Consider the following 26,749-nt stretch of genomic DNA (forward strand, 5'->3'; position numbering starts at 1 on the left):
GCAGGCAGCCCCCCTCTACCCGCCCCCTCGCACGCCCGGAGGCGGGGTCGGGACGCTTCGCCCCGCCCCCTCCCCGCCCGGAGTGGGCGGGGCGGCAGGGCTCCCGGAGCGGGGCCGGGGGCGGGCCTCCGCCTGCTTCGCCCTAGCCCGGAGAGGGCCCGGTACGGCGGCCGCCGACGCAGCAGCCGTCCGCACCAGCCGAGCCCGAGACGCGCGGGTCCTCGGGAGGGCCGGGCGGGCGCTGCGGGAGGGCGCGCGGGAAGGCGCGGGGCGGCCCGCACTCGCCCCCGGTCGCCCCCCGCCGGTGAGCGGACCGGCCCAGCGCAGCCCCGGCGCGGGGGGCGCCGGCCCGGCGAGGGCGCGGGTGATGCCGCGGTGACGGCCCCGCCATGGCGAAGCCCCCGGCGGCGGCGGCGGCGGCGTCGGAGGAGCTGAGCCAAGTGCCGGACGAGGAGCTGCTGCGCTGGAGCAAGGAGGAGCTGGCGCGGCGGCTGCGGCGCGCCGAGGGCGAGAAGGTGGGCCTCATGCTGGAGCACGGCGGCCTGATGCGCGACGTGAACCGGCGGCTGCAGCAGCACCTGCTGGAGATTCGCAACCTCAAGGACGTGAACCAGCGGCTGCAGGACGACAACCAGGAGCTGCGCGAGCTCTGCTGCTTCCTGGACGACGACCGGCAGAAGGGGCGCAAGCTGGCCCGCGAGTGGCAGAGGTTTGGGCGCCACGCGGCCGGCGCCGTGTGGCACGAGGTGGCCCGCTCGCAGCAGAAGCTGCGCGAGCTTGAGGCGCGCCAGGAGGCCCTGCTGCGCGAGAACCTGGAGCTCAAGGAGATGGTTCTGCTGCTGGACGAGGAGCGCGCCGCGCTGGCGGGGTCCGCGGGCGGCGGCGGCGGTGGCGGCGGCGCGGGCTCCCGCAGCTCCATCGACAGCCAGGCCAGCTTGAGCGGGCCGCTGGCGGGAGGCGCGGCGGGCGCGGGGGCCCGCGACGTGGGCGACGGCAGCAGCACATCGAGCGCAGGCAGCGGCGGCAGCCCGGACCATCACCTCCACGGCCCGGCCCCGCTGCTGCCTCCCGGGCCGCACAAGGCCCCCGATGTCAAGCCCGTCGCCACGCGCAGGTCCATGGACGACCTGTCAGCGCCATCGCACCACCGGAGCATCCCCAACGGCCTGCATGGTAAGGACCGCACGGGCGGCGCCGCGCGGGTCTCGGGCCCACCCCCTCTTCCGCCGGGGGTGGCCGCCGCTCTAGACGTCGCCTCCAGGTGGCCTCCAGGCTCTGCGGAGGGACGTCCCGCGCCCACCCTCAGGGGTCCCTTGGCAGCTGTGTTTCTGGTCTAGTGGTGGAGGTGTGTCCCTGCCTAGCTCCAAATCCGCAGCGGGGCCGGGACTCGCCAGACCCCAGGAAAGTTCCTCTTCTGTTGAATTGTCAGTGTTAGTGTCCCTCATAGTGGGGCTGGCCGCGGGCGCCTTATTCCAGCCTGGAAATTCTTCCTTGCCCCGGAGCGGGAAGTTCTTCATGAGAAAAAAATGAAAGGCTCTTGTGCAAGTAAATTTTCCCTCTTATTTGGAGCAACAAACCTGAGCAGCGTCCACATATGTTCCGGGGCTGGAGTTCCTCCTGGCTTCCTCCGGTGCTGCCTGCAGTGCTGGGAAGGAGCCCAGAGCCCAGCTGAGATCCGAGGGCAGCTGGGCCAGAGGACCCAGGGCCAACTGAGACCCTTCCTGGTTTGCTTTCAGCCCTGCACTTCTCAGGGTGGAGGGACCTTTCTCACCCAAGGCTCTAGGACTTCCCAGAGGGATGTGTGCTTGGAATGCGTCCTGGCCTTTCTCCTCTGCTTGCCTCACTTTTCTATCTGCAGAATGGAGATGATCATCTCTGCCTTGTGGACGCGGATTTGAGGTGGAAGTGAAGCCTCTGAAGGGGCTTACAAACTTATGGTTGCCTTACAGAAGTGCTACCGCTGCTGGTGGCCAGGGTGTGGGTGGGAGGACCTTTGGCCTCAGGAAAGCTCAGCCTTGGTCTTCCACACCCATGTGGCTGTGGGTCCAGCGCACAGTCCCCTCGTTTGAGTCCGTGGAGCCCAGCAGCCGGCTCCCCTTCCCAGCCCTCCACCTGGCTGCCTGGCTCCTCTCCTGCCTCCCTGTTCTTCCACATTTTTGGTGGCTTGGCTCCCAGTTATGCGGGCAATTGTTGCTGTCTGAACTATTTGCTGGAAGGTGGAGATTAAACAGCCCTTTCTGGTTCTCTTTAAAGGTTTTCTTAGTTCAGAGAAAATGTGTCTAGGCCTTAAATGACTGTTCTTACCCCGAGTGACAGGCTGAGCAAAGGAGGGAGACTGTCTCTTGGTTTGGTGGCCAAGTGGCCTCTGCAGGTGTTGGGGTGTGAACTGACCGGGTGGAGGTGGGGTGTTGGTGTGAACTGACCGGGTGGAGGTGGGGTGTTGGCAGCGGAGTTTTTCCTTTATTTACCTTCGCAGCCTGTGTGTTCAGGGTAGGACTGGGTTGGGAGGGATATTTTTGTTACAGATCAGCAATCTACAATTCTACCTTGGGTTTCTCCTTGTAACTGTATCCACCCCCACCCCACCAAAGGCTCCTTAAGGCCAGAGATTGTATCTCCAAGTTCGGTGGTTTAATTTGTTGGTGTTTCTGGGTCTGGGCTTTGAAGAGTCCCCTCCCAGCCTCTCTGGCTTCTACTCTTGGAGGCCTTGGGTCAGATTTCTGGGCCTCAGTTTCCCCAAATGCAGTGAGAAGGAAGGGATCACTGCAGTGGGTGGCTGGGAAATGAAATGTTAGTTTTCAGCTGTGTCATGACACTTGGTGACAGTGATGCTATGCAGGGCACCAAGTGCTTGAGTGTCGTGGCATATTTGCAGGGACGTTCTGTCCTGTTTCAGACAAGGAGGGGCAGCCCCCGTCTGGCCTAGGTTTTGGGTTACAGAGGTGAGTGATGCAGGGGCAGGGGCCTGGCTCCACCCAAGTTTTTCCACTGCACTGGGGGGTGGGTGGGATGAGGGGGTTTCCTGCAGAATCCATGACCCCCACCTCAAGCCCCCAAACACGCTCGGAACCAGGACAGCTGCAGATTTTGTGGTGGCAAAGCTTTGTGGTGGGTGAAATGCATTCTGCATTATTATCACCATTTTCAGTTACTGGCTGGATTGCTGCTGTTCAGTTTTGTCTCCTAAAGTTATGTGTGGCCTTGGGATGTTCTTTCTACCAATGATATGAAGAGGATGCCTGGAAACAAGGAAAGGCCCTTCTCTTAAAAGCACTTTCTGTACTCAGACCTATAGTTTTAAGTTGTGGGAAGACTGAGCTGGAAATTAGCAAGATAATGAGCCTCAGTCCGTGTGGTGCAGGAAGTGGGGGCCCATACTGGACCTGTGTCTTAGGTACATGGTCTCAGCTTATCCCACAGGAACCCTGAGAAGCAGTCTTATTCCTATTTTACAGACAAGCAAGTAGAGACTCAGAGAGGTTCTGAGCTTTGCCTGGGAGGCAAGTGAGATTAGATGTGTCTCAGCTCCAGGTCCCTGGGTGGGGCTGCCTGAGTGGAGCTGCCCGGGTCCTCCTTTGCTCAGGCCCTGGGCTGGCTTGCATCTCTGCCCTCTTGTCACTTTTTGGCCGATACCATTAATCAGCAGACACTGGTGACTCCCTTCTCTGGATTCCTGACCCAGGTTTGCCCTCATTCTTCCAGCCTGGGAAGTGTCACTTCCTTATCAGTGACCACTGAGCAGATGGTTGATAACCCCATTACCCAGAGGGGTCAGGCTGTCTTGCTTTTGAATCTCTGCTCCTCTTGGGCAAGCAACTTCGTTTCACTGAGCCTCTCTCTGCTCTTCTGTAAAGTGCCTCCTTTATCCACACAAGGTCGAGGGGCATCAGGATCTGCATACGGTAGTTGCCAGTAGTTGTCATAATCCTTGTTGTGAATATTTCTTCTAAGGCTCCTCTTGGGTAGAGACCCCTTTGGGGGCTTGTCAAACAGATTTCCGTGTTCTCTTCACAGCTCTGTTTGCTGTTTAGACAGCCCGCCTGAATGTTTGCAGCCGAGCCTGAGTCTGGTTGCACCTGCTGATGTGCCGGACCTGGCCCCAGTAGCCCTCTCCTGGAAGCTGTGGGGGACCTGAAAGGCCCCAGAGGCTGTGGAAGGAGGTGGTCATCTGTATTCAAGGCTGTCCCTGGCTGGGGCCTGGCTTGGCGGGCCTGTGAGGCCTGTGAATGCATATGCAAACAGTCCTCTTTCCCGCTGTTTTTGACAGGGCTCGCCTTCAGCAAGAGTGGTCTTTGCTCTAATCCAGGGGGGGCAGAGGTAGGTGAACCCCCAGAATCAGGAGGTCGGGTTTGCCCACTTCCACTGATGCGATTTCCAAACAAAAGCCTTTCCAGCGATTTCTCTCCTGCCCCTCCATCGTCCTCTGTGCCCCACCTTCATTCTCCCCCCCCAAGTCCCTCCCTACCCCCCACTGCCGTGGCCCACTCCGCTTTAGCTAGTCTAGAGAAACCAGGACCTCCAGCAAGCCTTTGTATGGGTCCTGGTCACTTTGAAAAGTTTGGATTAAAAACGTGAGTTTCTCAAAATAATATGGGCTTGTTCTCCTGCTTGTGTTTTTGTTGGTTTAAAGGGAGGTTGGAGCGAGGGTGGTCTGGGCCTTTAAAAAAAGACAGAGCCTGCTGGCCCTGAATGGGTCTTTTGTGAGGGGCCTCCCAGCTCAGGGCCTCCTGGGCCAGACCAGCTATAAGGAGGTTTTTCCTGAACCCCGACAGGCCTGGGAGCACAGGTCAGTGAAGACAATGGGGTGGATTAGATAAACCCTTCCCTCTCCCTCCCCCACCTGACCCTGATCTTCCACCTATGGGCCCCAGGGTGTGGGCCCCAAGGGCTAAGCACAAAAGGAAGGCTGGCCCTGAGAAGCCAACAGGCAGGTAACCCTGGGAAGGGCCAGGGTGTGCCCAGCACGTCACAGTTTATGCCAAGTCCCAGTTCCAACTCTGTTCTTTTCAGAGCTCCCAAAGGTGTCCAGTCAAAGATGGGGAAACTGAGGCTTGGAGAGGGGATGTGACTTGCTCCGGGTCCTGTGGGACTGGCTGGGGGTGCCTGGGTCCGAGTCGAGGCTTGAGCCCTGTACCGTCTGCCCCTGTGGGCTGGGACTGTCAGCCTCCCTCTGTTGGATGGGGAGAGACTGCAGGGGAGGCTCTGCCAGCAATGGAAGGCCTCCCCAGAGCTTGGTCCCCAGCAGGGCCACAGTGACCCCTGGATGCAAGGAGGGTGGGGAGGGAGCCCCAGGGTGGGACCTATGCAGCAAAGATGTCGCATCCCTTCTTAGGAAGCCAGACCCCGAGCCTCTCCTGTTCCTGTGCGGAGCAGTGTGGCTCTTGGAGAGCCATACAGTGGGGGTGTGTGAGCATGGTGCCCACTTTGGGGGGTCCTTCCTCTCCTCTTGTGTTTTCCCTCCCACCTCTCTGCCAAGACAGCTTCCCTCTGTTGTGGTGGCCCCATCAGACCCCTCAGCTGTGGCCTGGCCTCTCGGCTCTTAAGACACAAACTTGGTTTAATATCATCCCCGAAACAGCCCATTTAGCAAGGAAATCCTTTGTTACTCATTGTCTGTATTTTTTGCCCATGGGGACTTTCCACATCATGCAGCACAGAGACCTGGAAGCCTGGGACCTTACGCGAGTTCCACACCCTCTGTGGGCCTCTGTTTCTCACCTGCAAGGTGGGAAGCCATGGGCAGCCTTTGCATTGAGGGAAGAGGGAGCATAGTGACGCGTGTCAACTGTGTGGCGTGGCCGTCTCCCACCACCTACTCCCCCTCCTCCCCCTGGAGCACTCAGCGCTGGGTGGGTCCAGGGCCGGGGCAGCCTGCTGGTTAGGGCTCTGGCTCCGGGTCAGGGAGACCCGAGGGAACCCTGGCCTTGTCATCTGCTGTGTAAGCATGGCAGCTTACTGAACTTCTAAGCCTCTGTTTCCTCATCTTTGTCCAGAGGATAGTAATCCCCTCGTCTTAGAGCTGGGCCTCAGAGGATGGGTTCAGTGGTCCTCCACTGTCTCCTGGACTTCTGCAGACCTCTCCTGGGGGTGGGGATGGGGGACCCTCTGACACATGCTTGAGAGGAGAGCTTAGCACCTAACTTATGTCAGAGCCAAACAAGTCCTTCAGATGAATTGAAGGGACACAGCATTCCAGCAGGAACCTGCCTGCTAAGGTTTGCACCTGCACCATGTGTCTGAACCTAGGGCCTGTGAGGCATCCTCACAACCTGTGTGGGGAGTTGGAGGGCGCAGGTGCTGGAAGCCTCCTTCTGTGAACAGAAAGAACCGGGATGCTGAGCAGGAAGAAGAGCCCTGGGGCCAGGGAGCCGCTCCTTGAGGGCTGTGTACCCGAGGGGGTTAGCCCAGCGTGCAGCCCCAAGCTGGAGCCCCACAGCGCCAGCGTTTCAGACTTCAGCGCTCATAGAAGAGTGGTCTGGGCGACTGTTGTGTTGATCCTGGAAGTGGGGAGCTCTCCGTTAGGAGTGTGGACATCTGGTGAAGCGCAGCGCAGGGCTCCACCGCCATAGGGCACCCCAGACAGCTCTGGGACCTGGGTTCTGTGAGTAAAGATTAGGTGGGGGTGGGTGAGGGCAGGGCTAGGTTGTTGAGAGAATTTGCCCCTTAAGCAGGGAGGGAAACCTTAGCAGATGCTTATTAAGCGGTTACTCTGTCTGAGTTGTGCCACACACACAGCCATTCATGTGGCCTGGCTCCAGGAGCGGCAGTTCAGGAGCATTAATCTGGACTCTGTTGTGGTGTAGACTGGGCTGGGGGCCCAGGGGTGGAAGCCTTGGGGCCTCTGGGTGGCCATGACAGTGGTGGTGGCATGGGAGAGAATCTTCTCTGCAGGTTCTCAGAGCAGGTAGGTCTGCTCCAGAGTCTGCCCTAGCCCCTATTCTTATGACCTGTGACCTCATGGGTCATGCAGTCCTGAGCTGCTGGGGCTCAGGGAGCAGCACCTATGGGCGGCCTGCTCTTGCTGTCTGCAGCTTCGCTCTGTACTTGCTCACAGCCGCAGCTGTTCTGCCCATGCCTCCAGCCTGGGTGCCCACATCCATACCTGGGATCCCCAAGGACTGCTCTGGAATTTCAGAGCTGGGAAGTAGGCATTCCATCTCCCTGGAGCAGGCTGACAGGGGACCATAGTGGCTTCCCCAAAGGTTTGGCGACAGAGGAATAAGCTCGTCTGCTAAAAGGATGTGATGCTCCTTTGGTCACGAGAAGTCAGCAATGGTCCCCCTCCTAGCAGACAGCCGAGCCAGCTGCTGTCACGCTCGCCTACCCCGCAGGCTGGCAGGGGCAGGTGGGTGGAGTGCTCTGGGGCAGGTCTGCAGCTGGGTCATCCCGTGGTGGATGTCCGCTCTTGAACGAATCACTGCCCATCTCCGGCTCTCTAGGGAGCACAGCAGAAGGATCAGGAGTCTTTCTTGTAAGTGTTCTTGGGAGTTTAAACAGAGGCGCAGGTGGGGAGCAGGGGAAAGGGAGAGATGTTGCTATGTAAAGGTTTCTAAGTGGGTCATGAACAGGTATCTCTAGATCCCCTTGGAAATGCCTATCAGAAAAGATCCCAGCTGGCACTACGCACAGCCTGAGGAAGAGCGCGAGGCGGTGGGGTTGGGTGGGAGGGGCTTCAGAGATTCCACCTGCCCCACATGCCCCCCGGCCCACCCCTGTGCTGCTTTCCTCAACCCCCACCATGCCACTGGACCCACTGCGTGCCTGGCACCAGCTGTTCCTTCTGCCGTGCCTGGCATGCTGCCCTGCTCTCTCTTTGAGGTCTGACCTAGCTCCCGATTTTGGCCACTCCCTCCGCTGAGCTCCTAACACCCTGAAGAGGTTGAGGGCCAAACCAGGGCTCTTCTAAGAGTGCATGATGGATAATCAGGCCAGGAGGAAAGGGCCACCTGGGCATGTGCAGGCCCCAGGGTCACCCAGATGGAGCTCTGGCCCCACCCCCCACCCCCACCTGCACACCACCCTTGTGACTTGCCTCTCTGCTCTGAGCTCTTAGCTGAAGTGGGGATCCCACTGGGGCCCAGCAGGGCTTTTCCCTGTTGTGGGAAGCCAGTGCCAGGCACCTTTGTTTCCATCCAAAAGACATTTTTGGAACCCGCCCTTCTGTGCCAAGGCTGGGAGTCAAGAGACCCAGAGCCCTGGCCTCACAAGCTCAGAGACAGACAGACTGACACCATAGGCTGAGGGCCCCCAAGTGGGAATACAGGGAGTGCTCAGCACCCGTGTGGCCAAGCCTGGGGCGGCTCCCCTTCCTCTCCAAGTCTCCTCGGAGTGCCCTTAGGACTCTGTGTGGTTTGCTTAGGGGTTTCCGGCTTTCCCAGGCACGGCATTTCCTTTCCACCATCAGTCACCAGTGCCGCACGGACCTAACAGCCTTCCAGAGCGAGAGAGGGGAAGGCGGTACACCAAACACACACACCGATCCTAAGACGCGCGTGGTGGTGGCAGGGAAGGGAAGATGCTCATTTTTGAATTCAGGAAATAACAAATGGCAAAGGGCCTCTGGCCAGTGGAGAAGCCAGGAGCAAAGGGAAATAGACTGTCATTTACTTTCCTGGCCACAGACCACCCGCCCGGCCGGAGAGCAGCCTGTCAGCTGAGGGTTCCCCAGGCCTGGGGCTTTTGGGGGTGCACTGCTCTGGAGATTGGATGACACAGGTAAACCATAGCTTCAGCCCACTTACAACCTGACAGTGTGCAAGCCCCTTCCTCTCTCCGGGCCCGCATTTCCTATCTGTACAATGGGAGGCTTGAATGGGTAGTGCCGAGGGTCCAGAGACCCAGCACTCTTTGGCCCTGGACTTGGAGTTCCTGCTATGGACAGAGGCACAAGAAAAGGGCCGCCTTCGCTGCCCCTCCTGCCCCTCCTGTCACATTTGGGGTTTTGTCTCTTGTCTGGTGTCGGTCCTCAGCTTGGGGACCAAGGACTGAGGTCTCAGGCTGGAGCATCCAGGCTGGTGGAGGTGACCTGTCCAGCACTGGCTAGGGCCAAGACCCCTGCCTGGCCAGGCTGGCCTGGTGAAGGGCCAGTGGGGTCACCTGCCTCCGCCACGCAATCACCTCTGACAGGACTAGGTTATGGGTTTGGCACCTGGGGGATTACCATGGGCTCCGCTTCCCGCGCGGGGTTTGCATGGGACAAGGCCGCCTTTTCTTGCCTTAAGGTTCCCCTGTTTATATCCCACCACTTCCTCAGTCGATAGCCGCCTTCCTGGCATGGAGTGGGTGCTCAGCACACGTAGGGTGAGGAATGGTGGCCAGGACGCCCTGGACAAGGTACTCCCTCTTGTGTTGGATCTGACAGTGACCAAGTCACTTTGGCCACCTGGCTGTCTTTTTTCATTTGCTCCATTTGGCACCAAATGGCCTCCAGAAAAATCAAGGCCTCCCCTAAGGGTGGTGACCTGCATACCGCCCCTCCCCTGTCTCCCTCAACAATTACTAACAAATACACACACGCCTTTATAGGGGTTGCTCAGCTGTGGCTGCACCTTAGCTACCACTCTGGGGACTTACAAACCTGCCCCCAGAGGAGGCCCCAGTGTTGTGGGAGCTCCTTGGGGTTCTGCTGGGCAGCCACAGCCCCTGGAGAGAGGCTGCTGGAGAGAAGCCGCTGGGCTTGCTGGGGCCACTCACGCGTGTGATGAGGGGTCAGCGGGTTAGTGGGGTGAGGGTGCTGCCCTACCCTGGGCCAGGGCAGAGCCCTGCCAGCTCTGGTCGGGAGGCTGGTGTCACTTCACATTAGCAGTGAGGGGGAAATGGGCCTGTTTGTGTATTCCCCTTGCTGACCTCTGCTGTGTGGACACCAGCGAGATGGCTTTGGTGTGCTCGGAGGGGGCTGCCTGGTGGCAGTGGAAGGCTGGGTTGACACCCATTGCCTGAGCACCTATCCTGGCCCTGGGTGCATGCTGGCTCTCTTCCCAACCTCCCCAGTCTGGGAGCTGGAACAGACTGCCCGGCATCACCACGGAGTGAGGGGCTGCCCCAGATTGGGGGTGGGGGGTGCTTTTTGGGCTGCATTCAGGGGGTCAGATGCAGGCAGGGCCTGTGGCACTGAGACGGCCGCTATGGAGAAGAGTCGACCCATTTCCAAAAACAGCCCATCCACTGTCAGGGGAAGCTCCTCTTTGTCTCCCCAAATCTGTCTTTCCTGTCTCCTGGGTTGTAAGGCAATAAGGAGGCACGCTCTTGTCTTGGAATCAGAGGCTTGGGAGCACCCCGCCCCCTGCCTCCCACAAGGGCCCAATTGTGTGCGGTGAGGGCCTGAATGGCCCGCTGTCACCATGGACCTACCGGCTCCTCTGCCTAATGAGCCCGTCCTGGGAGTGGCCCTTTGTGGCGGTTCTGGCCACACTGCCGGCCAGGGCTCTCTGAGGGCTCCGTTTCCGGCCGCCCACCTCTCGGAGCTGGTGGGACAATGGGAAGCTCCTGCCCCGCTCTTTCTCTTTTTTCTGTGTTTTACATGTTTTCTGGAATGTGCACACATGACTTTTGTATGGGACAGAAAATTAAACAGCGGGTTTCTCCTTTCAGTGCCTCTGTCCTGGCAGGTGGGAGGTGGGGTGCTCCCTTCCCCCTCTTCCCCTTCTTCCAGGCCCTCCTGAGGGACCTCCCTCCACCATTGTCTCCTTCCTCTTGTTCTCGCAGGTCTCTCCTGGCTCCTTCCTCTGCAAACAGGCTCATGTTTCCTAGTCCGAAGCAGTAAACAAAATACTCTCCGTTCTGTCATCCTGTCCCACAGGCTCCCTCCCTTCACCGCCCAGTTCTCTGAGGACACCCAGCCACCTCCTTCCCACCCGGCGCTTCTTGGCCCAACCCTGGGAAGCTGCTCTGGCTTGGTCCTGTGGCTCCGATTGTCCTGACCTCTGGGTGATGTTTGATGCCCACTCTGGGCTTGTTTTCTAGAGCAGGGTGGTGTGCTGGTGGCCTCCATCCTCCCAGACGTCAGCTTCTGGATCCTTCTCCTGCCCCTTCTGCCCAAACACACACACCGATCCTAAGACGCGCGTGGTGGTGGCAGGGAAGGGAAGATGCCCTTCCTGGCCACAGCTCCCAGTCTCTCTCTACTTCTCACTCCTGACCTTGAGGCCTAGGTTTCCCGTGTCCTGGAGTCACTGTCCTATTGACTCTGTGCATGGTGACTTTGGGCCTCTCCCCCTCTCAGCAGTAGACCGGTGCCCTCTGCCTCACGGGTGGCCCCCACCCCCAAGGTTTCCTGGCTCCTGCCCTGAGCTGCTTGCTAGCCACAGCGGCTGCTTCAATTCAATTCAATTAGGATTAAGTAACACAAAAAGTTTCAGTTTCTGAGTCATACTAGCTCCCTTGCAAGTGCTTCGTGCCTTGTCGGCAGTGCAGAAAGGGGACATTTTCATCATTACAGGCGCTCTGGTGGGCAGTGCTGAAGTGCAGAACTCCCGGGCCCGTGGGCTCCCACTGGTCTGCAGAGGAAGCTACTGGTGCTGAGCGTGGTGTCAGACCTTCCTTCCCTCCCCCCGGCCTCAGGACCTGTTTGCCCCGGGCACACACACGACAGGCTCTAAGGGCTTCGGCTGGCAGGATTGCCCTTTACCCACTGAAATCCTACCGTTCCTTTGAGGCTTAGGGCAACCCTTAGGGGTAGACAGTCAGGATGTGTGACCAGTTGCCTTTGTCCACTCGGAAGCCTTGAGCCAGGCTCTTGGCAGTTATGCTGCAGCCCTGGATGCCAGTTTTGCTAGTGGCCTTGTGTGTGGGTTCACATGTGGAGGCCTCCCCCACAGAACCCAGCCCCTTGCTTCCAGCCATAAGCTTCTTGTCCTCAAAATGAGGCCAAGAGGCCTGCGGGATCAGAAAACAAAGAAAATGGCTCTTAAAACAGTGGGGTGGGGTGGGGTGGTGCGGTGTGGTGGAGGAATGGACACAGGCCAGCCAGCACATCCCCATGCCCCCAGCCCCTCTCCCCTCTTTCCCTCCCCTCTGCTTGGAGCGTCCTTCAGGCCCACCCCGGCTGGGCTGTTGCCAGCTTTGAGCATGGCTGCCCTCCTGCCCCCTGTGCTGATGGCTGTTCACAGCTGTGGCGGGCAGGGGCAATCTTACCATCTCATCTCCCTGACCGAAATGAGCCCCCTGGGTCCAGCTGTGGGCCGTTACTCCATCGTGTCCCTGGTGGATGAGGCCATTATGTGCCATACCTGAGGTGCTGGCCCCGGGCTTGGTCCCGCTGCTCACTGGGCCTCCTTGTGTCCTTGTTGAGCCTGGACATGGTGAGACCCCAGTGGGGTGGAGCTCCCGCCCTTGCCCCCTGTGAGGGCCTGGCTGAGGCCAGAGCCTCACCTGAGAGGAGGGGCTAATGTTCGGGCTTCCCTGACCTCGGGGCCCGAGAGGGTCAGAGGAGAGCCCCTTCTAAACGGTCTTGCTCGGGAAGTGCAGTGACAGTGGTGGTGGTGGTGTGGCTGTGGTGGGCAGGGGGTCCCTGATGTCAGTGCCCTGCCCTGGAGGTGCACCTCTACCTGCTGGCCCATCCTTCTCCCTCCTGCGGGTACCTCTGCCCAGCCTGAGGTCATTTCCGGGCCTCATCAGGGCCTGCCTCTGCTGGCACTGTGGCCTTTGCCCTCCATGGAATTCCTCCTCCTTCCAGCTGCAGGGAGCAGCTCCCAGAGCATGGTTGGGAGGCCCTGGGATGCTCCCCCAGTGCTCCCCAGCCTGGTGCTGCTGCCACCTTGTCCTTCATCATCCCTTTCCGAGTTAAGACCTCGTTCCCGTGAATGCCAGCCTGGCCATGGGCAACGTGATCTGCTCCCAACTTGTGGGGCTGATGAGGGATGAAAAGACCCCTTGTTTTGGGTGCAACCCTACCCTCTTGGCAGGAGGGAGGCCTCGGGGCAGCCCACTAGGTCTGCTCTCCAAAAATTCGGCCCACGTAGGAGTGCTGAAGCCTCCCGGGCCTTCTTTTAGGGGTGTGACAGGAGGCCCAGGCAGTCCATGCTGCCTTCAGGGCCAGCTTTGCCCGCTCCTGGTGCTGAGCCATCAGCAGGTGCGGCTCAGTGGGCTCCTTAACGGGGGCAGGGGCACGACAGGCTTCAGAAAAGACCTGGGTCCCTGAAATGGCCGTCACTAATGCATTCTTCCTGGGACATGACGCATAGTTTTTATCAGAGTTTGAGAGTGGTCTGTGGTCCAGGAAAGACCCAGAACTGTAGTGGGAGGATTAGTGAGGCTGCTCCCTGAAGCCTTTAAAAAATAAAGATAAACAGACTCAATGCATGCTCACGGCCAGGAAACCCCACGCACGCTGCAGAGCACAGGGTGAAATCGAATGGGTTCCTCCCTTGGCTGGCCGGGCATGCTGGACACCGAGAGTCTCGGTTCATGCCTGTCACCGGGCGGGCTCGGATGGCAAGCTCGGTGCCCACCGTGTCAGGAGTCACAGCACTTTGCCTCTTTCCTGACATTGTTCATATTTATGTGCAGGTTTGGGGGCTGGGTAGGTATTTTCATGCAAATCTTTGCTGGGCTTCTGGACTTCTCTCTCCTTGTTGTTTCCTTTCTGCCTGGTCTCTCGCCTTTGCCCTGGGCCTCGGTTTACCGTCTGTGAGATGAAGCAGTTGGACCCGGTGCTCAGGGCTCAGAGACCCTGTAGGGAACCTGGTAAAGTCTAGATGCCCGGCCCCTTCTGCTCATCCACCTGAGCTCATGCCCCTTGGGTGGCCTTTTTTTTTTTTTTTTTTTTTGACATTCCTGCTGCTCTGGGGCTTTCAGGACCCGCAGTGGCCAGGTTTCTAACCTCAGCCCCACCTTCCAAGTGCTTGCCCAGATGGGGGAGTGATCTGACCCAGAATCAGCAGGCAGCAGCCAGGAGGGATCATTTGCCCCCTCCCCCCACCCCCTGAGGCTTTGCTCTCCCAGGCCTTGCGTGCCGACTCCCCATCAGCAGGAGAATGAAATCAGGAGAGTCTTCTAATTTTCTTTTTCCAGTTGCAACTTTGGTCCTTCCTCCTTACTACAGACCAGGCCTCTGGTGACTTTTGAATGGGTCTGTGGGCTCCCTTTTCTGTGGCTAAATATACATGCACAGGTGCCTCATTCACCTTAATGAAAATGGCAGGCTTAGGGGCACCCAGGGGAGTCCTTGGGGTGAGGAGAAGGTGGTTTGGGTCCTGCAGTACCGGCCAGGGATGTTTGGCTCTGAATGGTGCTTATTTCCTCACATGCTGGCTGGTGCTTTACATCCTGGATGCCAGGGGGGCAAGGGAGGAAGGCCCTGATCCCGTTGAGATGCCTGTTGCCCAGCATCATCCTCAGCTTGCCCCTGGGTGGTTTGCTGATGGGCAGCTGGAAGGAGCTGGAAGGACCGTCGCAACTGGAGAACGCGGCCAAGGAGGCCCGGGTGTGTCTCGGGGTGCAGGGGCCCGCAGGTCGGGGTGGAGGTGAGCCTGGGGAGGTGAAAGGGGCGTTGATGGGGATTCAAGGCTATTTGTCTGCACACATTTCTGAGGCCGCCTGTGACGTGGAGTGGCCGCCTGCCTGCAGCGGGGAGAGCGGCCCTCTGCCTGCTGCGATGGGGAAATGGCCTGGGCAGGGAGAGCCACAGGCCCACAGGTGGAGGGCGGTCCTGGGGCAGGTCCACCTGCTCTGCCAAGGCCATCTCCCCCAGAGGCTGGCCCAGTGTGGCAGGGGAGACCCTCTGGCAGGGGAATGGCCAGTGGCAGAGTGACTGAGTTGGCCCCTCTTCCCCCGCCTCCCCTCTGGCTCTGCTTTGTCACCTGTGACCCCTGGATAAGGGATCTCTAAGGCGATCTCACTGAGGGTTGGAATTAATCCATGAACACCATTCTTGATTCTTTTTTCTTTTGTAATAAGTAAGGAAGCTAATAATCCCCCTCAGGCTTTGAACGAGCCTTAGTTCTGACCATTAACATCAGGCAGTGAAGCTATTTTTGGTCATGATTCATGGAGGATGAGAAGGGGGGTGACTGATGGCAGAGGGGGACTCAGGCCCGAGGGGGCTCTGCTCTGAACCTGGGGTGCAGGGCCTCTCCTGAAGCAGGTGGCTGAGTAGGATGGGATGCCCTTTACTCTTGTCCCTAGATTTTATTCTTTAATGCCCCCAGGAGGGGAGTTTATGGGATGGGGAAGGTCCCAGTGGACAGGCTGCCCTGGTCGGGGGACTGCAAGGCACTGGCAGGCCTGGCCTGGATCTTGGCCATTGCTGTGTGTGCTCCTGTCCTGCTGGGTCTGCCCTTCCCACCCCCACCTGCAGGAACAAGCAGGCCCCTGGGTCAGAAAGGCAGGGCACCCTGGATAGCTCTGGAGGCTTGGTGGTGGCGTGCCAGCCCTGAGGCCCCCTGGCAGGACTTGGGGCTGCATGTGCAGCAGGCACAGCTTCTCTCTGCTTGGGGGACCTGGATGGGCAGTGGCAGGGGCAGCCAGTGGGGGCCAGGGACTCGCCGGCACGTCACCTGAGCTGCTCGGCCGAAAGAGCTGCTCATGAAGCTAGAGTGATGAGCTGGCGTTGGGAAACGATGCCTCATTAAAGAGCGCGCTTCCTGACGGTGCATTTATCATTGTGAACTTTCAGGAGAGGCGCCCTTGGCGCAGGGGTGGCTGGTCTCAGGCCCATGGCACAGATGAGGAAAAGAAGCCCATGAGGTTTCACAACTGCCTCTCGTCCCTGTGCCTGTATCCCGCCTGTGTGCAGGGTGGAGAGGGAGTCCGGTGCGAGTTTTCTCCTCTCTGTAGGCAGGGGGCAGTTTGATGAACTTGAACGCTTGTTCTGGCATTTCTTGGCTCCGGAGCCACATGATATTTGCTTTCCCCAGGGAGCCCCATGTCACAGATTTCTCCTGATGCGTCGTCATACACCCCAGATGTTGCCTCAGCCTTTGGTTTGGTCTGAGACCCCCTGATCCTGCCCACGAGGCTGAGTTCAGCCTTCCTAGTATGTCCTGGGATCCCCTGACCGGAGCGCCAGGGGCTGGCATGCCTGCTGATGTGCGAACCCCTTGGGGAGCAAGGTGGCCCCTTTGGGCTCTAAGGGCGGGAGTGTGAGTAGGAAGGGGAGGGGGGCACCTGCAGGGGCTCCTGGCGGGGGGTGGGGAGCCCCCTCTAGCTGTCCTCTCACCTGGCCTTTTCACGCCCCAGCTCCCCACTCCCATCATCTACTGGTGGAGATGCAGAGGCTCGCTCTCCCCTAAATAATCCATCGCTCATTGCGGAAAGCATGGAAGACATGCATGAAGTTCAAAGTCAAAACTTAAAAATCATCCATAATCCTTCCCTCTGGAGAGAAATGATGTAAACATTTTGTCCTGTCCTGGAAGAGGAAATGCTTGGGTCCAGAGGGAGTTCTAACTTTTTATTTTGAAATTAATTACAGACTCAAAGGAAGTTGTAAAGGTAATACAGGCACCCATGTGCCCTCCCCCTAGCTTCCCCTGGTGGCGGCATCCTACGTAAGCCTAGAGCTTGACCACCACCCAGACGACCAGAGCTTCAGCACACGGCGATCAGCCTGCACACTGGAGTCAGACGGCCCCTGTTCTTACCTGCTCTCCTCTGTGTGTGTGGAGTTTTATGGGGTTTTGTCACATGTATAGAGGGGTTATACACACTTTAAAAAATACATTTTTCTATTTATTTTAAAATGTATAGAATCATTGAGAAGATGGTAGAGTGCTATAAATCCTACACACACACACACACACACACACACACACACATCTTGTGTCCCCCAGGACTGACTTCCTACAGTGTATTGCACATTTGTTACAATGAATGGGCCAATAGTGATGAGTTAGTATTAACTGGAATCTGCACTTTTTTCAGGCTAAATATTTAATAGATAAATATTATCCTTTATGTAATACTTCATTCAGGATCCTACCCAAGGCACACTTTTTAAAAAACAAATTTCGCCACATGATTTCCTACAGTTGGAATCTCGTTTCTTCTCCCAGGAGAAGTTGAGAATATCTTATCAAGTGATTGACTTTTTCGGACTCGCGGTTTGAGTGGCCCTTTTCTTGTTCCTGCCTCATGTGGACGTCCCTGCCTGGGACCTTTCAGGAGGGATGATGCTCAGCCCCCTTCCTGTTGGGGTGGTGTGAGGGGCAGGCCTGGTACCCCTTGTGTGTGAGGAGGGGACAGCCGTGGAGTCACACAAGCCTCTACCGGGGGTCCCCCCAACCCCCACTGGTTGGGGGACAGCTGAACCTGAGTGAACATGAGGGTGTGTGTCTGTGACAGGACAAGGTCATGCAGGGGCCAGATGGCAGTGGGTGGAGTGAGGCGGAGGAAGAGTTCACTCCCAACTCTGCCCATGCTGGGCCCGTGATCTTGGATGTTCCATCAACTCTGTGAGCTTCAGTGTCCCCCAGGGCACATGTGACACACTTGGGTGACCTTCACAGCTGCTGGGAGAAGCAAATGAGTGTTTGCAAAATGCAGGGACTTGCTGTGACTGGGTCAGTAGTGATTAAGACAACAGATTAGTTTTAGAGCCTCAACAACCTCTTCTCCAACCTGCTCCTTGTATAGAACCATGCAGCCCGGAGATGGCTTGGTTTAGAATAGCTGCTCAAACCTGGTGCTGCCTGTCCCTTTGTGACCTTTCAAGGCCAGGCCGTGAGCAGCAGGTCCTGCTGACAGGATGTTTCTGCAAGCCCATTGAGAAATCCCTTTGCAAATCCTCCTTTGGCCTGGAGCAGGCAGGCGAGAGGATCGCAGACAATGGGGCCCTAGAAACAAAAGGTGCAACGGTTGGGGCCAGCTGGGTGGGGTCAGTGGATGCCCTGGGCCAGGGCACGCAGACCCCAGGGCAGGCCGTTGGACTGCTGCCCACCAGCGTGCTGTGATGCAGGGGAGTTGAGGCCAGACCCCAGGCCTGAGGTGCCATGCTCTGTCCTGCCCGGCAGCTCCGTCCCAAGAGGGAACTTGGAGTGGAACTTCTGGAGCCACATCCTGTGCAGGCGGGGTCTAGACCTGTGTGTGCGTGGCATGGTTGGGGGCCTGCTCGTGGGTTTCTGTCCACGCTGCCGAGCATGGCTGTCTGTGGTGACCCTGGGCAGATGTGAGCATGGGTCTGCCAGCTTGTGGCTTTGGGGTCGCCTGCTTCGCTCCATGCCTCCCAGTGGTGCTGGGATTTCACCCTTCCACACCCACCCTCTGCCCCAGTGTTCCTGGAGCCAGCCTCCCAACTGGCCTTGCCTGCAGGGCCTCCACCTGGAGGCCTCACCCTGCCTCTCTGGAATGTTCTACATGAAACACGGCCTCTGCCCTGCCCCTGCCCCTGCAAGGACCCTCACCTCAGTGTAGAGTTGGGAACAAAGCTTCAGTACTCTGTGGTCTAACTTAGGCTATTTTCTGCTCTTTCCGCAGAGCTTCCACGGCCCCAGGCCAGTAGCCGTTCCTGAATCGCATGCAGGCATCTTTGTGCCCCTGCTTTGCCCTGGTTGTCTTTCTGAGCTCCAGTTCCCTTCCCTGCCTGCTCGCCGCTGGTTTGGAAAACCCTGCTTGTTTTCAAGCTGTGGCTGAAATGCGGCTCCTTCGTTTCCCATTTCTAGCTCCTCCCTCCCTCCCTCCCTCATTGTCTGAATAGTCCCGCCTGCCTCCCCTGGGAGCTTGGTGTGGCTCTCCTTGAGATGAGTGTCATTGTGTCGGACTGGGAGTGTTTCAGTGCCAGCCTCTGCCATGAATTCTTAGGACACTGCATCATAACGGTCGTTGACCTGGCACCCCTACCTTCTTGGGGAGTGCCCGAGGCATGACCAGTGGGTGCTGGTGACCCTTGGCAGGGCAGGCCAGGCCCTTGGGCCCTGTGGTGTCACCTTAGGGTCACACTGAGCTGCCTGGCCCCTCCTTCCTCTGGGCCCAGGGGCCAGGCCCCTTGCTTCCTGTCCCAGGGGCCCCTGGATGACTGAGTGCTTGGAAGGTGTCTGCTCTTCAGCAGTGTCTCCGGGAATGAGAGGCCGAGATGAAGGGTGGCCCCACCCCAGTAGTCCCAACCAGAGTGGACGCTGCTGGAGCCACTCCATGCCCCCCAGCCTGCTGCCCCCCAGGCTGAGACACTCGGAGCTGTGGGACTGAGCCCGCTGGGGGTTCTGGCCTCAGTGTCCCCTTTAGTAAGATGAAGAAGGTGAGGGTCAGGAGAGGTGACAGCAGCAGGAGTTGGTGTGTGAGCCTCTCCCAGCCATCTTGGGAGGGCGGGGCAGCTGGCAGGGCGCCTGAGGGTCCCCAGCAGCAGCTAGCCGCTGCCCACCTGACCCTGCCTTCACCCACCCCGACCTGTGTCCTTGCCTTGCGGCCCGCATGGTCCTTCTGTGTTTCTCGGCAGAGCTGTTTAGGACTGGGGTCTGGAAGGCTAAGAGCAGAGTGTGGGTGACTTGGTCAGTGGCCCCTGGCTGCCAGGGGGTGTCTGCAATACCCTGGGCCCTTGGTGTGTGCCCTGGGGGTCCTGTTGGGTGAGCCGGCAAGAGCCTGGGGTGGGGGGTGCCCTCTGCCTGCCCCCAGGGCTTCTCAGATTAACTGAGCTGTAGACATGGGCATGGGAAGCCGAGGCGAGGGGCGTGTGGCCTCCCAGTGTTCACCTTGACCAGGTGCCCGAGGACAGCGTGCTGGGTTCTGCCTGGCCTACCCAGGGCCCAGTGCCCAGCATGGAGCAGGAGAGGAAATGGGTCCTGGATTGTAGGGCTGCTGAGGAGGCTGACCTGGGGAAGATACGGAGTGCAGAAGGCAGGAAGGGGCAAGGGGTGTGTGTGTGAGAGAGTGTGTGTGTGTCTACATAAGTGTGTATCCATGAGCATCTGTGTGTGTGCGTGAGTGTATGAGAATGTGTGGGTCCATGTGAGTATGTGTGAGAATGTGTGTCTACACCACAGAGTGTGTGTGAGTGTGTCTCCATGGCCTGCCCACATGCCCTGCACCCACCTCCCTTGGTCACATTCAGTGGCCTGAAAGCAGCCCTCCCCACAGCTTCTATTTTTTAGTTAAATGAGCTTCCACTCTTTAGTTAAATGCTCACAACTGCTGGGCCATTGGTGAGTTCTTCACGTGTAATTGGGAGAGGGGACAATTTCACTCTTTTAATATCAATGCTGCTTCCCCCATCCCCTCCCCAGGGTAGGGCTGACTTCTCCAAGCTCTTTCCTGGGGTGAGTATTTAATAATCTGCTGAGCGGAGTGACTTTGCCCACGGAAGGTTCTAGGTGAGGAGTGGATGCAGGCTGCATCCATGTTAGTGTTTACACGCTCGCAGCCCCGCCCTCCCTCCACAGCCCCAGCTGAGCATGTGGAGGAGGGTCATTGCTGATCCACACCCCCACGCTGTCCCAGGCATGGGTTGGGAACCAGCACCCCCCTGTCTATTGCTCATGAAGGCCTTGTTGCAGGTGAGGAAACTGAGGCACAGAGCAGGAAGGAGCTGTCTAGGTCACGGATTGGAGGCCTTTTGGAGCCAGGGAGCCTGGAGTCCCGAGGTGCCCCCAGCCGGCTCTGGTGTGTGCGTTTCCCCTGAGAGATGGTGCCTGGGAGACAATGGGTCCAGCAAGTCCGGTACCCATGGTGGCAGGCGGCATCCTCACCCTGGTTCCTGGGGCACACCCTGGGACCTGCCTGGCTGTGGAGGAGGAGCCCTGGGGATGTGCTGTGGAGGCCCAGTGTGACCCACTGCAGCCAGCTGCTCGCTGGGCAGATTGTTTCCTTCTGAGCCTCAGTGTCCTTGGCTGTTAAGGGGGCTCCGGGACTCTCAGGAGGTGCCATGCTCATCACGGACACATACCCAGCATGCAGCAGGTTCTGGAGAGGCAGTAGTGCTGCGGTTTATTCACTATGTGTTCACTCCATGGCCTGAGCAGATGATCAGCAAGATGCAGACTCAGAAACAGAGAGGGGGGGCCAGGAGTAATGCTTCTCGGGGTGGGTTGAAACGGGCCTAGGGTGGTAAAGGCGGAGCTGCTTCTCCCTGCACCCCGCTCCCTGTGTTAACATGAGGCCTCCAGGCAACTGCAGAGCTGATCAGGGAGTGGGGGTACTTGGGTGGCGGGGTGGAGAGGGTGGCATGGAAAGAGTCGCTGACTTTCTGTGTTACTTCGGGCATATGGCTTGCCCTCTCTGAGCCCTGGTTTCCTGCAGAGTGACTGCTGGTCTGTCCTTCTCTGACAGATTCCCACAATGTCTTGGGCTGGGAATATTGTACACCCAAAGAGGCCTTGAACGTGTTTGCTTGGTCCCCCGCAGGTCTCCGCAGGGGCCCTGTTCTTCTCTCCAGGTTGGGTGGGAAAGGGTGCAGGGTGACCCTCTGGGGGAACTGCCGGAGCTCTGTAACCATCGGCACCCCGCATGCCCCAGCATTTGCGTGTGGGTGTGGGCCTGGGCTCCTTGTTGAGCACTCCCTTGGTCTCACAGACTCTCAGAGGCGAGTCTGCAGGGCCTGTGACAGGTGCCACAGTGAGCATCATGACATGTGTGTCCTAAGGACAGTGGTTGCCAGGCAGAGGTTGGGGTGAGTCTCCTGGGAGGAACTTCCCCCGGGCCAGCTTGGTCCCCTGAGTCGGAGCAGAATGTGACGTTGTGTGCTGTCTGGCTGGCTCCCGCATCTGCAGTGACCCTAGGGGCCGCGCTCACTGCCTCCGGGCCTGGGTTTTAGGTGTTAATGGAGAAGGCTAGCAGCCACGGCTCCAGCTTTTGCTAAGGCATCTAGAAACCTCCACCAAATATCAGAACTTGACTTTGCGATCTGTCAGACCTTTGGACATGCCTTTGGCCCCCTTTATGGGGTTGTGGTTTCTCCTTGAGGGTGGGAGGAGAGTGACCATTAGCCTAGTCATCCCCCCGACAGGCCCATGAACAGGGGTGGTTTGCAGAGTGGGTGGTATGTGAAGCTGGGGTTTTCCGTTGCAGCTTGAGTTTTGGACAGGAAGGGAGAGGATTATCTCGGCTCACAGGGATCTGATTTAGCCAGGGACGTGACCCAGATGCCTGATGTCCACCCCTGCCTTTTGCCAGCAGCCATGAAACAGCCCATATGTGAGGGTATGTGAGGGTCAGCCTGTACCTGCAGCCCTGGGTGTTCCCGGGCAGGCTCCTGCTTCCAGGAGCCGCCTCCCCATGGGTTTTGTTGGATCTCTGATGGGCTGTGAATGTCCTGGCCCCTTGGGGCAGGGCCAGGATCCTGGAGTGGGGCAGCAGCAGGACTGTAGCTGAGCAGAGCAAGGCCTTGCACACAGAGCTGGACTTCGAGGGCCAGAGGCAGGTGGGGCCCCTGCCACTTAGATGTCCAGCTCAGGACACCTGGATGGTTTCCTTTGATGTTGGCAGTGTGCACTTTGTTGAGCTCTACTGAGCAATACTGGGTGCTGGTGCCAGCCTGGTGCTGCATGGCTGGGCACTTCCAAGACAGAAGGCCTGGGGCCGGCAGGGTGAGTGCAGAGCCAGTGGGGACCTGATGGCAGGGGGCGACCAGGATCTGTGCTCTGGAGTCACGGGGCTTCTCGCATCTCTCAAGGTCTTTGTCACACCCTGTGCGCAGTCACAGCCGACTAATGCCTGCTGAGCATCCTAATGCCTTGTGCACTGGCCGAGGGTCTGGTCAGGAAGGGGCCCCACCCCAAGTCTGCTGTGTCAGGGAACTCCAGCAGAACAGGCCGGATCCTGGGGGTGGTGCCAGTTAAACAGGAAGGAGGCAGCACCGACTGTCCCAGCTGAGATCCGAAAGGCCACCCTCTGGCTGCAGTCCCGGCCCTCCAGGAAGCCTTTCCTCCCTGCACAAGTTGCAACCATTTGCTCGGTGACCTTGGCAGTCATTCACTTCTCGGGGGCTCTGGCTGTAAAAATGGGGTGACCCATGGGCTGGCCAGCACCCCACTGAGCAGCTTGCTTGGGTGGCCCTGGGTGAGGACATGACCCATGAGTCCATTAGCTTCAGAAACCCCTGTGGCAGGCCCGCCATTGGTTCCGCTTTGTAGAACTGGAAACAGGTTTAGGAATGCCCCCAGGTCACAGAGCTGAGCGTGGTGGAGCCATTGCTAGGCGGGACTGCCCTCAGGGCGGGCACCAGGGCCGACTAAATCACATCTACAGCCCCTAGCTGGCGCTTGGAATCCCCTGGTTGTGGCCCCCAGCACTGGCTGCCTCCTGCCCTCTCCTTATCTCCCTACATTCCCTGAATTCCAGGCCCCTCCTCCCGGTTCCCTGGTGCCCCACCTCACCAGCCTGGTGAGCTTCCCGGGTCTCCTTCACCCTAACCCCCAGTGCCCTGGCTCTGGGTGGGACTTTCCTGGGAGGGCAGGGCAGGGCAGTGTGTGTGTGTGTGTTTGGAGGGGGTCCCAGGCCCTGTGGGGTTGGGTGGGGAGAGTGGGCAGTGGGCAGGATACTGTCCAGCCAGAGCACGTTGGCTGCTGGGATCCAGGCGAGACTCGTGCTGACGTCTAACTGCTTCTGCTGTGGAGCACACAGGGAAGTCCCAGAGCAGGTTTTACTTCTTCACGGCTTCATTGAGTGGCCCCGGGGGCAGGCTCCCTGCTGGGCTGTGAGGTCGTGGAGGTCAGAGAGGGCAGCTGTATAGGAGGAACAAGCAGGTCCTCAGGGCCCAGAATTGACCTGCTGCACAAAGCTGGCAGCTGAGGGTGCCCTTTGTCAGCGAGGATGTCCAGTCCAGGTCTCAGGTTCCAAGAGGCAGTTCCTGAATGTGGCCTCCCCCATCTCTCCTTCATGTTGCAGGGTGATGAGCAGAATTTCAGCAAGGCAGGATCTGGGAGACTCCTCTGGCAAGCCCCTCATTTGCACATGGGCCCTAGGGAGTGGGCTGGAGGTATCAGCATTTCCAGAAACCTAAGGCTCAGAGATGTGGGGGACTTGATCAGGGTCACCCAGCAGGTGCAGGGGGCCCTACTCGGACCTGCCTGTCTTCACCCTCCGCCCTTGCCCTGAGGAGGTGCAGAGGGTGAGGTGGTGGTGAGGGGTGCACTCAGGGGCCGTGGCTGTGAGTCCTCCTGAAGGCTGCCATCCCGAGATGAGGGTGGCAGCAGTTGGAGCCAAATGCTGCTGCAGAGGGTCGCTGTGCACAAGGGCAACGTGGAGTGTTTGCTGAGGCTGCCAGAGCAGCCGAGCCCTGGGGGCCTCATCACCCTCATCACTGACCACTTGCTCTTTGGCCCACTCATCTATGGGGAAACTGAGGCCCAGCTTTGGGGAGGGGCGGCTGACTTGGAGGCTGTAGCCTTGGCCGGTCCCTGCACATTGATGACAGCTGATGCTTCCTGGTGGCCGGGCGGCTGGAATTCTCTGCTCTTATTGATGACAGCAGAGGGTCCTTCTGTGTGTGAACTAAATGACCTTCCATGGTTCTCAAAACATAACTTCCCTGAGGGGTTGGGAAGATGGGGACCTGGGAACAGCACCCCTTTCTCATCCATCTTGTGTGCTCTGACAAAATGCAGAGTGGCTGGCTTATAAACAACCCAAATTTAAGTCTCATAGTTCTGGAAGCTGGACTGGGAGTCTGGTGAGAACCTGCCTCCTGGGTCACAGCTGGCACCCTCTTGCTGTGCCCTCAATGTGGTGGAAGGGGCTCGGGGACTCTCTGGGGCCCCTTTTATAAGGCACCAGTCCCATCATGGGGCTCCAACCTCATGGCTGAAGCACCTCCCAGAGGCCCTGCCTCCTAATGCCATCCCCCTGTGGGTAAGGATTTCAACACATGAATTGTGCAGGAACACACACATTCAGATCATAGCAACCCCCAATGGGAAAACTAGGCTGAGCCAGCTTCCTGGGGGCTCCTTCCCTGAAGGGGACAGCCAGGGGGTCTTGTCACCTGCCCTTGTCACTGCTCTGCTGGCACATCTGTGGGCTTGCTGGACAATGGCAACAGCAGGGCTGGACAGGGACGCTGGGGCTCCAGGAGACATTCAGTGGCCATCCCAGAAACCGTGGCAGCTTTACTTGCCCCCCTTAGGACCAGGCTCTACTCTCGGCCTTCACACGTGGTGTCTCCGTGGTCGCCACAGCACCCTGGCTCTGAGGTCGTCCAGCCTCATAGACAGGAGGGGGGTCAGAGGTGCGGCAGCCTGGTCAGGGTGGCCCCAGGGCCACGAGAGAAGAGGGAGTGGAGTCCATTCCTGAGCGGCTCCCAGCATTTGGGGTGCCTTCTCTGTCAGCTGTTCACTGATAACCTGGTTCATGTTGCACCCGTCTCATTTCTGGGATACGTCCAGGAGCAAGGAAGATGTAACAAATCAGTGGGGTAACAAATTGGGGGGGTAACAAATCAGTGGACAGGCTGGTTTCATATACTTGTGAGTGTGGGGAGGGCATATGACCGGTGGTGGCAGGCATGGCATCTGGGAGGAGGGCTGCCTGGACAGGGCTTCGGTGACCGGGGGGCTGTCCCTGGAGGTGTTCAGGCAGGATGAAGGCCATGGTGGCTGGACTTAGGTGACTGAGGGGCAGAGGGGCAGAGATGTTGGAGTTGGGATTTTATCTAAAGCCAAGCGGAGGTGACACCATCTCATTCACACTCCTTGAGGCTGTCTGGCTTCCCAGTGGAGGACGGCATGGGGTGGGAGCTACATGGGAGGCCCTGTGACATCTCGGTGACAAAGGGCAGCCTTCAGCGTCCTTGTGAAAAAGTAGGGTGGAAGCTGGCAGCAATGGTGCAAACACCCCCAATATTCTGACCTTCGGACTTACGTCTGAAGTATTTCTTATTTTTTGGAAAAAACACTTCATTTTTGGAGGAGGCGCAGCTGTCCCCTGGGGATGGAGGAATTCCCAGGGAGGACCATAGTTTAGCCATTCAGGAACATTGTTGGGACCCTGCCAGGCTGGCTGTGGTGGGACCCCACCCTCTGGTTCCTTTACTGCCCACTGCCCTGTGAACGTGTGGCTGAAGGCTGGGGAGGGTATGAGGGGAAACTGACCCCTGCCACTGACTTCCAGAGACTTCCAGGGGCTGGGTTGGGTTGGGGTTAAAGGGCACTGTGTGGGGAGCCCCTGGACCTCCAGCTTCTGGAGATGCCCTTGTGGGGTAGGATACCCACGCCGAGGAGTTTCTAGCTCATTGCTTGTGCCCCAACCCCTTTGCCCCTATGGCCCCTGGTCAAGAGAGAGGGACAGGAAGCTGGGCAGCTGTGATGTTCCTGGTCACCCACGTGTCAGAGGACAGGAGCGTAAGGGGAGTGGGATTCTTGTCCTAATCAGCCTGGCAGAGCCAGGGTTACAACAACAGCCACAGGGTCACGGAGCCAGGCATCTGCTGGTGTGAAATACTTAAATGCATCAGGCCTCGGACAGGCCCCAAATTACCCTATATCTGTGATTCGATTTCCTGTCCACCTTTCTCTCCAAGGAGTTCCTGGTGGTATAAATCTTTCTGTGAATGGTGGGGAAGCAAAGAATCTAAGGCACTAGAGAAGTCTACCCTTCCTCAACTGTTCGAGTTTCCTGGTGGTGGAGGACCCTGGCCTCTCCTCTCCTGAGCAACCTGGCCCAGGGTCGCTGGTCACCACTGCCTTGGGGCCATTTTTGTGCTTCTCTGAACTTGTACTCATCCATCAAATGGGGCTGAGGGTACAGCTCTGTTGTACAAAGTCGGCACCATTTTGTGTACCAAAGACACCTGGTCATCGCAGCCGTGGGAGCTGGGGTGTAGCCATTAGGATGGTCACTGGTGCTGTGACCGATGGTTGCAGAAGCCCTGGCAGGCAGACCCTGCTGAGGT

General features: G+C 58.5%; 1 protein-coding gene across 2 annotated transcripts in view; it reads left to right on the forward strand.

The window, feature by feature from the left end:
* Positions 1–160: 160 nt before the first annotated feature.
* The window catches only part of CCDC85C (coiled-coil domain containing 85C), a 72,476-nt gene continuing 45,887 nt past the window's right edge, over positions 161–26,749 (forward strand). Inside the window, exon 1 of one of the 2 annotated variants that reach the window (XM_073241880.1) lies at positions 161–1,173. In XM_073241880.1, coding sequence (XP_073097981.1) covers positions 390–1,173 — 784 coding nt within the window. In that variant the 5' untranslated portion in view covers positions 161–389. The remainder of the gene's footprint in view (positions 1,174–26,749) is intronic. The other variant, XM_036991640.2, reaches the window with a different exon arrangement.

Source organism: Manis javanica, chromosome 8 (assembly GCF_040802235.1).
Source record: "Manis javanica isolate MJ-LG chromosome 8, MJ_LKY, whole genome shotgun sequence".
Taxonomy (NCBI): Eukaryota; Metazoa; Chordata; class Mammalia; order Pholidota; family Manidae; genus Manis; species Manis javanica.